Here is a 15973-nt window from a genome sequence, read left to right on the forward strand (position 1 = left end):
ATTTATCTTCTTTAAAAAATTTTCAAATACTTTATTAATGTAGTACCGAGAAATATCAGTCGCCCAGTATGCCTCACTAGAATAAGAACAAAAATATATCTATTCTCCAACTTCTTCTGTGAATAAAATGGCTTTGCATCGTCAAAATTCCGGAGCTTTCAGGGACTTTAGTCCTCTGCGCCATCATCTGGGCTTTGCCCTGAATCTATCAAGGGTATTGAGGCGGCTTGAGACACACTGTCCGTTTAGAGAATGCATTTTAGCATTTTCTAGCTAAACCACATGTTTCTTGTTAGATAGCGTATTTTCAAATCATTGAAAGTCTCCCCCACCGGTCGATCTGAGTAGTAGGATGTTAAAACACACTTTTCCAAGCGGTCAGGGAGTCTTCGCATCTTCTTAACTATACATTAGGGTATATTACTATATGTAATCTTTTAAGAATTTTCTCTTGAAAATGGTTAAAAATGGAACGGCGAAGTATTTTTATCATTATCATTATTCATTTTTAGCTCACCTCAACGAAGTTGGGGGAGCTTATGTAATACCCTCGGCGTCGGCGTCGGCGTCGGCGTCCCAGGTTAAGGTTTTTGGAGCAGTTTTCTTTTCAAGTACTTCTATGGCCTATATTAGTCAGAGATGCATGGAGGATGCTTCTAGTGTGTTTCATTGTACCAGTCAAGGTCTCAGATGCTGCAATTTCAGCTAAAGAATGACCAGGTTAATGTTTTTGGAGCAGGTTAAAGTTTTGGAGCAGGTTAAAGTTTTTGGAGCAGGTCTCATTTCCAAGTAACTATAAGCCCTATATTGACCAAACTTGCATGGATGATACATCTAAGGATGCACACTACTGAACTTGCTTCGGATGCTGGATCTGACCTACATTTTCCGGATGAGTGACTAGGTTAAGGTTTTTGGAGTAGATCTCATTTCCAAGTATCTATAAGCCCTATATTGACCAAACTTGCATGGATGATACATCTAAGGATGCACAATACTGAACTTGCTTCGGATGCTGGATCTGACCTATATTTTCCGGATGAGTGACCAGGTTAAAGTTTTTGGAGCAGATCTCATTTCCAAGTAACTAAAAGCCCTATATTGACCAAACTTGCATGGATGATACATTTAAGGATGCACACTACTGGACTTGCTTCGGATGCTGAATCTGACCTATATTTTCCGGGTGAGTGACCAGGTTAAAGTTTTTGGAGCAGATGTCATTTCCAAGTAACTATAAACCCTATATTGCCCAAACTTGCATGGATGATACATTTAAGGATGCACACTACTGAACTTGCTTCAGATGCTGAATCTGACCTACATTTTCTGGATGAGTGACCAGGTTAAAGTTTTTGGAGCAGATGTCATTTCCAAGTAACTATAAACCCTATATTGACCAAACTTGCATGGATGATACATCTTAGGATGCACACTACTGGACTTGCTTCAGATGCTGGATCTGACCTATATTTTCCGGATGAGTGACCAGATTAAAGTTTTTGGAGCAGATCTCATTTCCAAGTAACTATAAGGCCTATCTGAACCAAACTTGCATGGATGATGCATCAAGGGACGAACAATCTCAAAACTTGCTTAGGAAGCTGGATTTGACTTACATTTTCAGAATGAGTGTCTAGTTTTAAGTTTTCAGATAAGTCCATTCCCAAGTAACTGCAAGCCCTATCAGACCAAAATTGCATAAATGTTGCATCTAGGGATGCACACTCCTAGATTATTAGTTTAGTGTGGGACTTTGCCTTACTTAAAGACAACATTCGTTGAGGTGAGCTCTGTAATCTCTGATTACCTATGTTTTATCATGTTTTTGCATTGTATATATAGATATTGTACCTCTGAACAGTTTATATGATATATATATATATATATATATATATATATATATATATATATATATATATATATATATATATATATATATATATATGTTATAAATGTATCCCATGTACTATTATTTTGGGTTGGGTGAATAAACTGAACTTGCACTTGAACTTGGGCGATTATCATTGGGTATTAATGAGAATGAATTATCATTAATACAATTAATTCCACTAACTTTTTGGTTACCCAGATCACGGAATATTTACTGTTTTGAAACTATGATGAATTGACGTTCGACTTTGTTTTTTTACTAACTGACCACACGATTCTTCACACAGGGATTTTTTGGGAAAAATTTAAAGAAAATTCGATGCTGAAAGAATATATATTTCAAACATGCCACTACTCTAAATTTTGAAAGAACTTATAAATCGCAAGTTATCTAGCTTAATGCCGAGCAGCTAATATTGACTGCTGATAATAGCAGTATTGCTTCGGATGCTGCTTTTTCCTTCATTATCAGCAAAAGTGACCATTTAGGTGCTTAGGGAGTAGCTTTTTTCGTAACTTTAACAAGCATTTTGAGAGTATTGCATATGCAATGCTAGCACCCTACCGGCAAATGTTATCTGGTTCTCCTAAAAAATTGAAATGCCCGTAATTCCGTCAAAACTCTTGAAAGCGGAAATTCAAACTTGATCTGTAACTTAGTAAAGGTAGACTCACATACCAAACATCAGTTCAATATTTGCAAGCTGTAGAAAAAGGGCGGAAAATTCAAGTGCCATGGGAAGGACTTACAGAGGGACAGACAGGCAGACAGTTGAGGAAAGAACCTTTTTTACCAGTAGGGGACTAGTTTTTAGCTTAACGAATCTTGCACAGATGTTACATGGAAAGAAAAGATACAAGAAATGCTTAGGATACTGCTTGAAATACATTTTCTGAATGAGTGAGAGCATCAGATCAGTTATTCCTCTCATCAGCTGGATTTATACGCGCAACTATTCAATAAAGGAGAGCAATAATTGATTTGATGCGCTTATCAATTGAATCGAAGATAGGCCTATCAATACAGTGGCGGAAAATTTACTCGCAAAGAATCAACTTAGAGATTGTCTTAAAAAAAGATTTTTTCCGTTCTTTCATTAAAAGAAAGTATCGTTCATTCCATTATTAATAATAAAAAATGAATTGATGATGTCCTTGATTATTAAAAGATATCTTCAATTATCGACTCTGAGATTAATGATTATTAAAAGATATCTTCAATTATCGACTCTGAGATTAATGTTATTAGAGTTTATGTTAGACCGGCGCTGTACATGCTGTATACATGTATATGTCAACATGGGAACAGCTCTGATAACATACATATTTGCCGTATATCCAATCTTTTCCTTTGATCTTGTGTACTGTCTTGTACATACATACACCATTTATACCAGTAAATAAAATAAAATAAACGGTGCAATTAAAAAATTAAACATGATCACTAGCTGTAGCGATTTTCCTGTGTGTTTATAACCTTGTAGTGAATTGACGGTTGAATTAGCTGTACTGATTTGCACGTGTGTGTTCAATAAGTGTAAAAATGTAGTGAGATTCATGTCGAATTTCAATATACTTAAAGTAAAAGATATCAAAAATTCCTATAGATACAGAGAAATCCTAAGGTTAACCTCGGTATATTCTGGTCTTACTTTCTCTTTTTCAAGCCTCTAAATCGGTGAAGCGAGATGAAGGTAAAATTTCAAATGTAGTCAGTTGGCTGGATTTACAAACAAGGGTGTGTGTGTGTGTGTGTGTGTTGTGTACCTTTTAAATCCTTAAAAGTTACTTTCCAGTTGTGGTGTTTTTAATTCTGTATTTCCATTGAATCAGTAAACGAAAGATGCGAAAACTTTAGCATTCTATAATTTCAGTTGAATCACAAAATTTAAACAACCGTTAAAAAAAAACACCTATCATTACATTTACGTTTTACAATTGAAAAATGTACAATAATGCTTTTCATCTGAAATTGAATAACTATAACTTACTGGAAACATATTCTATGGACGGAGAGTTCGGGTTTTCTCGGGAACGAATACATCGTCTTCCATCTTCAGTACTACCACAGGCTCTTGTGGGCACCTGCAGAAAATGGTCATATAAATCACACTTTCAAAGAAAAAGGAAATTAATTTTATTTTAAATTTATTTTGAATTATTTTAAATGTGCTACATCATTAATAAACGATCTTTTTGTTGCAGGGTTCCCCATAAGCCTTTTTATTGATTACATGCGTCACAGGAAACGTTTCATACGCAGTAAAATACTGTATTAGTTGAATATTTAGCGAGACGTAAAATTAGTGATTTAGCCGTAAAAATCTGTATATAATTTTAGCAAAATGTAATTTTAGCGATTTGACAATATCTTGCACGATAGCCTTGCCTCCTTAGTGCTGAATGAATTGTTAGCGATATGCAATTTTAGCGATCAATAATCCTCCCTAATAATGCCAAAATTGAATCCTCGCTAAAAATTCTGCTTATACGGTAAAACACTCCCCAAATAACGTTAACTCTGAACATATTGGTAGGAAGAATGACAAATATGGAGGAAAGTTGCTTGTTCATGAAAGTCGACCAACCGAAACCCCCTACTTAACAACCCCCACCCCCACACCACCCCACAAGTAGATTTTACGTTGTTCTTTTTTTTTTTTTTTTTTTTTGAATTATGGAACATTTCCTTCCCGCCCGGAAAAATTCTTGCTGGATCCAGCTTGATTTCCAAGGTATTTTTTAATTTAATAGGGGTAACTCTTATGACGTTTCTATTCATTTATGTAATAGTGATAATTTTATGTTGTTTTAATTATTATAATATTCAAATGTATAATTTATTCATTATACATTTATGAATATTCCACAACTGATTTTAAACTCTGAAGTGCATGTATCTATCTGTGTGTCAATCATTATTGACAGAGACAAATAATTTAAAATCAGGTGTGGCATATTCATAAATGTATAATTAATAAATTATACATTTGAATATTATAATAATTTAAAAAACAACATAAAACTATCACTATTGCAGTAATACCTAGAATTAAAACTTTTCATTTGGAATGAAAGTCGAGTCTTCTTCTATGAAAAACTAGATGCTGACATTAAGCAGTGAAATCTGCACGAGAGTTTGCACGCTCTTTCGTATGTCGGCAACTAACGGAGAAGCCACAATGGTTAATCTATAATTTACAAATTACACATACAGATGTGTCAAATTGAGCACAAAACACTCAGGTGAGCATTTGGCCCATGTACTTCATCTGTATTTCCTAAAATGAATGCATTAACAGTCTGAAATTTAGTTAATTTTAATGAAGCATAAAATCTGTTTATAAAGGAGTTTTGAAAAAGGTGTAAGGTTTAATTTTGCGCCCTTGCACATCTACAATATTCCGAAAGATAAATTGGCTATTGTTGAAATGTAAGAGGAGTTTAAGGATGAAGATGGTGTGACAGACAGGCGAGTGCGGATAACAACAACTTTCCCAAATTTTCTTTATAAAGTACGGTTATGAACACAATGTTCCATCAATAAATAGTTTTGCTGAGTATGTAGTTCACTAAACGCTATATGCATATCCGAAAATATTATAATCGACATGACAACAAAGATAACTGTCTGGATATTTTCTACGCAAACATAAAATAGTCATCGAAAACGGAAGTAGGTTTTTTTTTTAAAATAATTGTAAAGGTTTAAAGCAGACCTTGTGGTCAAATTAGATAGTGAATGGTTGATAAAGAAATAAATATTTTATTTATATGATATCCACGGTCCATTTAAATGGATAAATAGTCTAAACATAGGTAGAGATTACAGAGCTCACCGAATAAGGCAAAGTTCCACACTAAACTGATAATCTAGTAGTGTGCATCCCTTGATGCAACATTTATGCAATTTTGGTCTGATATAGGGCTTGCCTTTACTTGGGAATGGACTAGTATCTAAAAACTTTATACTAGTCACTCATCCAGAAAATGTAAGTCAAATCCAGCATCTGAAACAAGTTTGAGAGTGTTCATCCTGTGATGCATCATCCTTGCAGGTTTGGATCAGATAGGCCTTATAGTTTCTTGGTAATAGACCTGCTCTAAAAACTTTAACCTGGTCACTCATGCGGAAAATGTAGGTCAAATCCTTAGCATCTGAAGCAACTCTGATAGTGTGCATCCCTCGATTCATCATCCATGCAAGTTTGGTTCAGGTATAGGCCTTATAGTTTCTTTGTCATGGTACTGCTCCAAAATTTTAACCTAGCAGTTCACTTATCTGGAAAATGTAGGTCAAATTCCGCATCCAAATCTTTGGTAGTGTGCATCAATAAATGTATCTTTAGTGCAAAGTTGTTGGTTAGAATAGGGCTTATAGTCCCTTTCGAAAGAAACTGCTCCAAAACTTTATCCTGGTCGCTCGTCAGAACTTATAGGTCAAATTCAGCATCTGAAGCAAGTCCAGTAGTGTGCACCCCAAGATGTCTCATCAGTGCAAGTTTGGTCCAGATACTTTAGAATGAACCTGCTCCAAACTTATAACGTGGTCAATCATCTGGAAAATGTAGGTCAGATCCAGCATCCGAAGCAACACCAGTAGTGTACATCCTTAGATGTATCATCCATGCAGGTTTGGTCAACAAAGGGTTTATACTTACTTCAGAATAAACCTGTTCCAAAAACTTTAACTTGGTCACTCATCAGGAAAATGTGGGTCAGATCCATCATCCAAAGCAAGCCAGGTAGTATGCATCCTTAGATGTATCATCCATGCAAGTTTGGTCAACATTGGACTTATAGTTACTTTAGAATGAACCTGCTCTAAAAACTTTCGCAGGATGAAATCTATCATTCAGTTAACTGAAAGGTGACTGGAAGTCTACTGAAAGGTGACTGAATGGCAGAGCTCTGCCCTTCAATGACCTTACCAGACCTTTCAGTCACCTTTCAGTTGACTGAATGGTGCACTTTTATCCAGTTGACTGAATGGTGTAGGTTCCATGGACGTTGCATCGTTTTTGAAAGTGGGGGGGGGGGGAGCAGTCGAAGAAAAAAATTTCAACTTACCTGAAAAAACTTGACAAGCAAAAAAAAAAAAGGAAAGTCTACCAAGCTCGAAAATCCTATTTCGTGGGGGGGGGGGGGGGGTTTACAACTTCTTTCAGTATCAATTTTATACATACACTACTACATTACCCTTATTTGACTATACTGCAACAAAGGGTGGGGTGGGGGTGGGGGGGGGGCAACCACCCTTTCATGAACATTTTCAATAGTAAAAATTTATGTTTGGAAAAAAGTGGGGGGGGGGGCTTCCCCCCGATGCTACATGCCTGGGTTCATCCTGTGTTTAATCTGGTCACTCATACGGAAAATGTAGGACAGATCCAGCATTCAAAGCAAGTCTGGTAATGTGCGTCCTTAGATGTATCACCCATGCAAGTTTGGCCAACATAGGGCTTAGAGTTACTTGAAAATAAGACCTGCTCCAAAAACTTTAACCTGCTCAAAAAACATTAACCTGGTCATTGTTTAGCTGAAATCGCAGCATCTGAAACCTTGGCTGGTACAATGAAACATACTAGAAGCATCTTCTATGCATCTCTGATTAATATAGAGCATAGAAACCTGCTCCAAAAACTTAAACCTGGGACGCCGACGCCGAGGGTATTACATAAGCATCTCCTCCAAATCCGTTGAGGTGAGCTAAAATGACTTTCAGACAGTTTAGAAGACTCGTGAAAAACGTTTGCTTCCGTTTTTAGAAGAGGTAAAGGCAACATAAATATGTCGATTATTAATATAATAAGAACAAGCCTATCTTTTAAAAAGATTGGTGAGCTAGCGCTGTAGCATAATAAAATACAGAAGAAGATATCTGAACCATTTGTTAAATTTGCTGAATCGATTAATTATTAATAGGAAGGCAGATTGGTGCACTGGGGGTTGAGTTGGGGGGAGGGGTCACAATTCAGAATGGTGAATCTAAGAGTGTGCTTCACGTCGGCTATGTCATAACTCCTAACTGTGCTTTAAGCATTCTGTATTTTACTGTAATTTCAATTTCGAGATGAAAATTAAAAGGTCAGTAGAACCAATAAGCACCTTCGGGCCTTTCCGGCAAGCTCGGAAAACATATCCGATGTTGCCGCGGTCTTCCGAGCTTGCCGGAAAGATATCCATGAAGGTAGATTAGAAAAGCTATGTATTCATTGCAACTTTAGAAATAACAGTCTTGGTTTTATAAGACCCGAGTTACTGTTACTTTTTGTTCATTTACGTGCAGGTTAGACAACAAAACACGAAACTTCAGATCATATGTATTTTCAGATGATAAACACTAAATTGACATGTCTTTCCGACATACTCTGAAAAAGATTTTTGTTGTTGTTGTTGTTGTTGTTGTTTTTTTTCCGAGCTTGCCGGAATTATCCACTAAGGTGGTAAAACTGTAAGGAAAGCTAGATGTCTAGAATCTTGGCATTATATGGCCAAATTTTTTCTTGTACTTTTATGTGTAGGTTAGACAATAAATTAAAAAAAAAATTATAATCCGGATCTAGACTGGTACTTAGTCAGCCCGGTCTCTAACCTAGGAAATGTATATCGCGCATCAGACAGGAAAGGCCAGTGTTATTTCTATTTTTGTATGACAAAACGAAATTGTTATCGTACATTCTATCTACAGTAGTTTTCCCAGAATCCCCGACCGTGAAGTCGAGCATGCGTATTTCAGAAATATAGACTAACGTAGTTGCTAGCGCTCGAGAGTGCTAGCAATAATTATGTTTCATACTGGTTGAAGCAGTTTTATTTCCGGTATGTCTGAGAAAACGCATATACTAGTAAATAAATGTCTTAATGTGCAGATAGAAAATTGACCCATCAAAAGTACCAAATCAAGTAGATTTTGATAAGCACTTTTCATACAGTGAGTTTGGTAAATTAAATTTTGGGCAAACTCTGAAGAATACAATTTTAAAAGTGTTTTGGTAAACGTTGGGCAAACATTTTCAGTATATGCAGTAAAATATTTGAAAATTTGATTAACAATCAATAAATTAAAATAATTATCTGTAATAATTAAATCAATAAATAAAGTAATCTGATTTCAAATGCAATTACTACCCTATCTATCAAGCTAGTTCATGTGGATTACACAATGCTGAAAATTTTGCATACAATTTAACTAAAAAATGATAAATTTGTACCTCTTCAGAAGATCTATCCACATACACAAAATGTGGATTCTCCACTAAAGCCTCAGCATCCACATGTGATTTATAAGATAATTCACAGAATAAATCTCTTCTATTAAAATTAAATGATTTACAATCTGAGTAGGAACTACATTCCTTAGAACAACCACGGAATCCTATAGGACTGAGCGACGTGATGACATATCCGGTCAGTCGGGAATTCTGGGACTGACCAAATGACAGCAGAGTGGAAAAGGACATCAGGAATACCGACCGTAAAACATCAAAGCTACTTCCCATATCCATTTCGAGAAAACTAATCGAAAAAGAAGCTCCGCTTTCGTTTTTGTTCTCCCTCAATCCCCCTGAGATTCTGCTATTAGATGATCGATTTAATAAGATCTTGATCAGTGGCGTATGATTGTATGCTCAAGCGTGCACGCCATTTTGCCAAAATAAACGAATAATAAAAATAAATAAGTAAAAAATTAAGTTACCTTCTTCCTAGTTACGTACATTTTTTATCACTGACATATCAGGCCAGTAGGAAGCAATTTCAGTGGGGGGGGGGGGGGGGCAGAGCCAAACATTTTTCAGTTGACAATTGAGGGGGCACTACGAAAAATTTCCTGACAAGCAAAAAAAGAAAAAAAAGGGCGTCAACTACCAAAAATTCCTTGACAAGCAAAAAAAAAAATAAAATAAAATAAAATAAAAATAAAAAAAATAATCAAAAAAAAGGTCATCAGACGTTTTTATTGAGGGGGCACAAGCATATAGTATCAATGTTTACTATAGTAATCTATACATTGGCAAAATTATTTGCCCCCCCCCCCCCCCCCCGGTTCTTACGGCCATGCATATGTAGTTTATGTGAGATATATACTTATTATATCCTGTTTTGTTCTGAATAGTCCATTTATTTTATAACATCTTTTCTCAAATAAATCCGTAAATATAGAATTTTGTGTCTTTAAGTTCATTATTTCTTGAAAAAATATTCAAGTACGAGTGCCAAAATTTTTAAGGCAGCTATCAAGACGCTTTAACCCCCTCCCCCAATATATAAAATTCAATGCGCTCTCTTCTACTAATAGTATTATTTGTGCCGCCCTGTATATCTAAATCTAATGATAAAAACAGGGTGTCCAAATACATGTATATTTCTTCGATTTCTTTTGTGATTTTATGAATGTTTATATCGTCAGAATCCAGGAGCTTCGAGGGGCTTCGCCCCCTGTGTCCCTACCAGGGCTTCGCCCTGAACCCACTTGGGGCCTCGGAGCGCCCCCCACACCCCCTGCAATTTTGAGTATGCACTTCATTTTGTGCCTAGCTACGCCACTGTTGATCTTTTAAAAGTGAATTTACAGGGTTGTGTGTGTGTGTGTGTGTGTGTGTGTGAAAACTAAAATGACCTCAGTGAACATGCAAAGTTTCAGGAAAATCTACCGTCTGGATATTTTTAGGGCAGGCGCGTACAGGGGGATGGGGGCAGCCAGAAAAAAATTACCTGAAAAAAAACTTTACAAGCAAAAAAAGGTATAAATTGTTAAAAATCCTATTTCGTGAGGGGGGGGGGGGCAATTTTATTTTCACAACCAAATATAAATGCATTAATTACTACATTACCATGATTTAACTATATCGCAACAAAAAGTGGGGGATTGCATTCCGGTATTCAAAATAGATAGAAGGAAAGAGTCGGTATAATTACCAAGTGACTCAGGGAATTGGGGGGGGGGGGGGGCTACATCTGACGATAGGGAGAGAACATTTAAAGACTCTTTTCAGCCCGTATATCAATTTCATTCCTTTTTAAATTTGATTCCTGATTCGAGGGTTTTCTAAATAATTGCATTATCGAAGAAACAGCAATAAATTTTTATCATTAGTCTTAGGAGGCCTGGTCTGTGGGAATTACCATGAGTACTAATTGTGCCCCTTTATTAGCAGACCTATGAAGCAGAATTTATTCAAAATCTTCTACATGAAAAGAAGAAAACACTTGCTGTGTCCTTCAGTTTCGACATTAAGATATATCGACGACTTTTCAAAAGAAATTTGTAGAATGATTCGGTTTGCTATTGATTCCTGGCAATCGAAGTAATTACTTCACGATCTCTCAACATGTCTCTCGGGTCAGGGGGTTCATACTTTATTTAAAATATCACTAGGGTTATAATAAGATGAATTGAAAAACAGTTGGAAAGAGAAAAATTAATCAAAGCATTCATGTAAGAGTTATTTTAAATATTTAACCTGGCGTATTATTTATTATTAATTGAATTTTTAACCATGCATTCGATGGAAGAGACTTAAGAGTGTAATTGATCTCTGAAGCTTGAGTTTAATTTTTTTGTCACTATATGACAAGGAAGATTGACGGAAGGACGGGGATATCATGTGATTAGATAAAAAGAACCAAATATCGACTTATTCTTATAAATGTGCGTTTTTACATGTATGTGCATATATGCCCCAATTTATTACAGCCGTCCTTCAGGTTTCAGCTCGGATCAACAACTGATCCAGGAAGGTTAACAAAAATATAATATAATATATCTCAAATATTCAAAATGTTACCTCATCTAGAAATTCTCAACAACAACAAAATGATAAAATTTTGTTACCGGTTAAGTTTTAGAACGTAACCACTCTTGTACGCCCTCGTGGCCAAATCGAAATTTCACAAATCTTATTGCACATCCAAATGAGCATAAACTTTATAAATAAATGAGCAAAAACTTTATGAATAAATAAATAAATAACATTTTGTTATTGCCTAAGTTCCAAAAATAATTTTAGGCTACTCTATAACTTTTGAGGAATAGCAATAAGTTATAGAAAAGGCTAATATTATTTTTAGGCGGCAATAATTATTTTTTTCAAGTGATGCTCTGCAGGTTGAAGATGTGCAAAATGATATCAATACTGCAAGTTTAAACATGGATTTTTTTATGAGTGATAATATTCACTAGTAAATCTTTTTTGCAATTATTTTTTCTCTTATTGATATTTAATTTCTGTCTTGATCAAACATGCAAGATGGCAATAATTATGTACACTTTCAATCATGATTTAGATTCTAAGATTCTGCATCTGACCTGTATTTTTTCCAGATCTGTTTTGAGTGAACTCCATTCCTAAGAAACTATGTTTTCTTTTATCAATAATACATGTATTATCATTCCTGCTTCCTGTGCTGTATATAACAAACAATTTATGGAAAAGTAATCAGGAAGAAGTTTTAATAGTCCATTATCAAGTAATAGAATTCCTACCTGAACCAATCTTGTATAGATGTTGCATTTTGGGATGCACACTATATCAGTTATACTTGGATGCTCGAATAGTTGTGCATTTTTCTACAAGTTTAGGACAGTTTTATTTCCAAGTGGCCATATAATTTACCCTGTGCAGTATTAAATAGAAGCTACCTATACTTAGATGGACTCTCTCATGTTTCAGATGCTGCCAATGTATGTCATTTTCCGATATCATTGAATATTAAATGAAGTTTTAAAAGTACTTTTATTTTTTTTAATTGCTGATCAAAGATGCTTATATAATGCAAGTAATGATACTTACAATTAAATATGCTATAAATGCTGCCCCGGATGCTGACTTTAAATTATCTTGAGTTGAAATAGTGAACCATACATCATTTCTATCAGTTGTATAAAGCTAACAGAAAATTATTATGGACTCTGTCATTATAATTTAGGTTACCTGAGCCGAAGGCTGAAGTGAGCTTTTCTGATCAAAATTTGTCGTCTGTCAACGTTATCATACTTTCCACATTTTCATCTTCTCCATATATGACTGCGCCCATGAGAAAAGGGTGCTTGTGGCATTTTTACTAAAACAGAGAAATAACGTCGTAAAGATGTGACCTTGAGGAAAGGAAATTCAAATTTTTGTTCATATGAAGCGCCACCCCCTCTTTCAAGGGGAGATAATTAAGAATTAGTGTAAATTTATTGGCATCTTTTAAAAAAAATTTCTTCTCAAGAACCACTTGACTGGAAAAGATGAAACTTGTGTGAAAGACTCATTACACAGTGTAGATTCAGATTTGATCAAATCATGACTCCCTGGGGTAGGCAGGCCACAAAAGATGATAAAACTTTACAAAGGAATATTATAAGGAAAAATCTTTAAAAAAAAAATTCTCAAGAACAGCAAAGCTATGATTAGTCATATTAATATGGAAGCATCCTGGAGTAGTGTAGATTCAAGTTTGTTCAAATCATCACCCCCAGGTAGGACCACTTATATATTTAATCTTTTCAATATTGATTCAATTTCTACTTTCTCTAGCCAAAGTGCTCAAGTGACCAATGTGGTCCAAGGGTCTCTTGCTCTACTATTCTGATGACATTATTTTTCAGGCTTTGTTGCATGTGTCTTTTGTTTTTAAGCCATGTCATTGCTTCATTAATCTATGACATCACTTTCTGACATGTCTTGAAAGAGAATGAATAAAGGAAGACCCTGTGGTATAAAACACTGCTTTATTCAATGGGAAATAATTAGTAAACACCAAATGTATAACAAAAATACAATAACTAAATAACTGAAATACACCAAATGTATATTAAAAAATGCACTAACTAAATGATACAACTGTAACCTAATTTATATATCTATGAAAAAAAATCATAATGCGATAATCACAACTTAGATCAATTTGATTGTTCTATAAAATAATTTTATAAATAATGCCCTGACTGTTTAATTATGGAATGTCAATATCTAAATAGTAAAATCAGGATTCAACATATCTGTGGATAAAATCACTTATCAATTTAACAATCAATTCATCAATGTTCAATACAAATCAACCTTTAAAAAATCATTGAATAAACACTAATCTTTGGTAAACTAACATATAAACCCACATTCATTCAGTAAAATTACATAATGAATCTAAGAATCCAGAGTAACAGGCCCTAAAACTTAATTAAGCTACTTGTTGTTTTTTTTCTCTCAAATTTTTGCTTGGTCACAAGAAACCTCTAAAGTCCTAAACTCCCTGTCATCATTGAGGAGGTTTAGGCTCTTCCCCCACACCTCCCGCCATCTTGTAGACCACAGCAGCCACCTCATAGGCCAGCTTATCAGCGGCAGTCGGAGAGTCCGCCTCTGCATAAACACGGACAACATCCTCTGTACCAGAGGGACGCACAAAGGAACGACCTCTAGTGTACTGGGCTACAAGGTCATCAATGGCATTCTGAAGACCTGGGGGAGTGGAGGCTTTTCTCTCAGCATCTGTGGTTTGGATTACAGAGCGGTCTTTGACCTTGACCTTCAGCTGTCTGTTAGGAAGATCTGTGTAAGCTTTGTTCCATTGTTCTACATCCCAGTCCAGGCTAGCTAGGATCATCTCAACAAGGAGCATGTCAGATATTGCATCACCTATAGTTTGATTTATCAAGTCTATGACACAAAGCAGTAGATCACACGCTTCTCTTTGTTTTTCTGTCAGTTTGATGTCTTGAGCTGCTTTCTGCAAGAGAGCATATGAAGAGTCACTCACTAAAGCAGTACCATGGCCATTGGCCTCAAAGTACACCCCGATGTCAAATTCTTGTGCTTTGTGATGAAGATGTTTCACTCCTGTTGGAACACAAGCCACTGGGACCTTTAAGGTGTCTGTGATGTAGCTAGTGGAACTGCCATTAGCATAGGCAGTCTGAACAATTCCAAGATTGATAGAGAGTCCTGTCTCTTGAACAAGATCTTTAAGGTACCCAGCCACTAATGTTGCAATTTTGTCACCATCTAGGAGATGAAATTCTTTATCTGTAACACCAAGAAAGTAGTATACAATTCTGTCTGCATCACCATCAAATGAAGCCCATCTCTGCCCAGGAGCCAAGCTAACTCCTGCTGGAGGTTTCTGTTGAACTTTAACAAAATCAGCTCCACATTCATGATTCAGTTTACCACTTCCATCATTCACAAGGTTGATCTTCAGAAGTTCCCCTAATCTAGCCTGCAGAGTAGGGACCTTTCCTCCCCCCACTCCATTTGCTGCATCCAAGTAAAGACAGGCATTATAAGATTCCAGTATTTTCATCTTTTTCATTTTTCTCATGTTTCTCAATTTGAGGAAAGCCCCTGTGAGTTTCTCGAAGTAACCATCTTCTGTGGGTTTTCCATACTCTCCATTGGTGTTAATACACCGGACAATATAATGCAATTGTGGTGTAGTAAGAAGACCAAAGTTCTGACATTGGGCACCTGCTGTTTTGATCCCTGCCTCCAGGGCTTCTGCAAGGGTCACACTGCTTGGTCTTGTGTCACGGGCAAATACCACTCGACTATTATTGAGACTTGTTACTCCGAGAGCCTTCACCAACACCTGGAGGGCGGATCCAAGCTCATTATCAGATACATTTGCAATTTCTGTAGCGTATTTTTCCCATTCTGGACCAAGCATTTCTCCCATTGGATCCACCAATTTGACACCATTATCCTCTTCCGGGTTGTGAGAAGCTGTAATCATAACACCTATCGTGGCTCCATTTTTACAAGCAGATCGAATGGCTGCCAAAACACCCATCCTGTAAATAACATGATTTAGACGATTTCCTTTCGTTCTAAATCCGGCTGTACCATACTGAATAGGTGTTTCATCTTGTTTTGCGTATTTCTTTTCGCCGGCAACTTGCACGTCAACAAAATCCATTTTGCCCAAAATGAAAGTTGAATTGTTAACACGTACGATTAGCTGATATAGCTGATGGCTTCCAGCAAGGATGAAAATCTCAGTTACTGTATAATATTTATTAAGCCATGTATTGCATCAATAAAAATATTTGTCTATAGACAGTCTGATAGCATTTCAGGAAATTCAATTCTCATTT

At 35.9% G+C, this 15973-nt stretch overlaps 1 protein-coding gene and 1 long non-coding RNA gene across 2 annotated transcripts in view; one reads left to right on the forward strand and one right to left on the reverse strand.

Moving 5' to 3' along the window:
• The first annotated feature begins 510 nt into the window (after positions 1-510).
• LOC133186845 (uncharacterized) overlaps positions 511-15973 on the forward strand; it is a 43383-nt gene continuing 27920 nt past the window's right edge. Inside the window, exon 1 of the long non-coding RNA XR_009721094.1 lies at positions 511-739. This is a non-coding gene — a long non-coding RNA (uncharacterized LOC133186845). The remainder of the gene's footprint in view (positions 740-15973) is intronic.
• On the reverse strand, positions 13679-15814 carry LOC133186842 (phosphoacetylglucosamine mutase-like). Its single transcript, XM_061322194.1, has one exon. The coding sequence runs from the start codon at positions 15793-15795 to the stop codon at positions 14140-14142; it is 1656 nt and encodes a 551-aa protein (XP_061178178.1). The 5' UTR covers positions 15796-15814; the 3' UTR covers positions 13679-14139.

The sequence above is a fragment of the Saccostrea echinata genome, unplaced genomic scaffold (genome assembly GCF_033153115.1).
Source record: "Saccostrea echinata isolate AGI-Se365-2 ecotype Australia unplaced genomic scaffold, CSIRO_AGI_Sech_v1 ptg000014l, whole genome shotgun sequence".
In the NCBI taxonomy this organism is placed as follows: domain Eukaryota; kingdom Metazoa; phylum Mollusca; class Bivalvia; order Ostreida; family Ostreidae; genus Saccostrea; species Saccostrea echinata.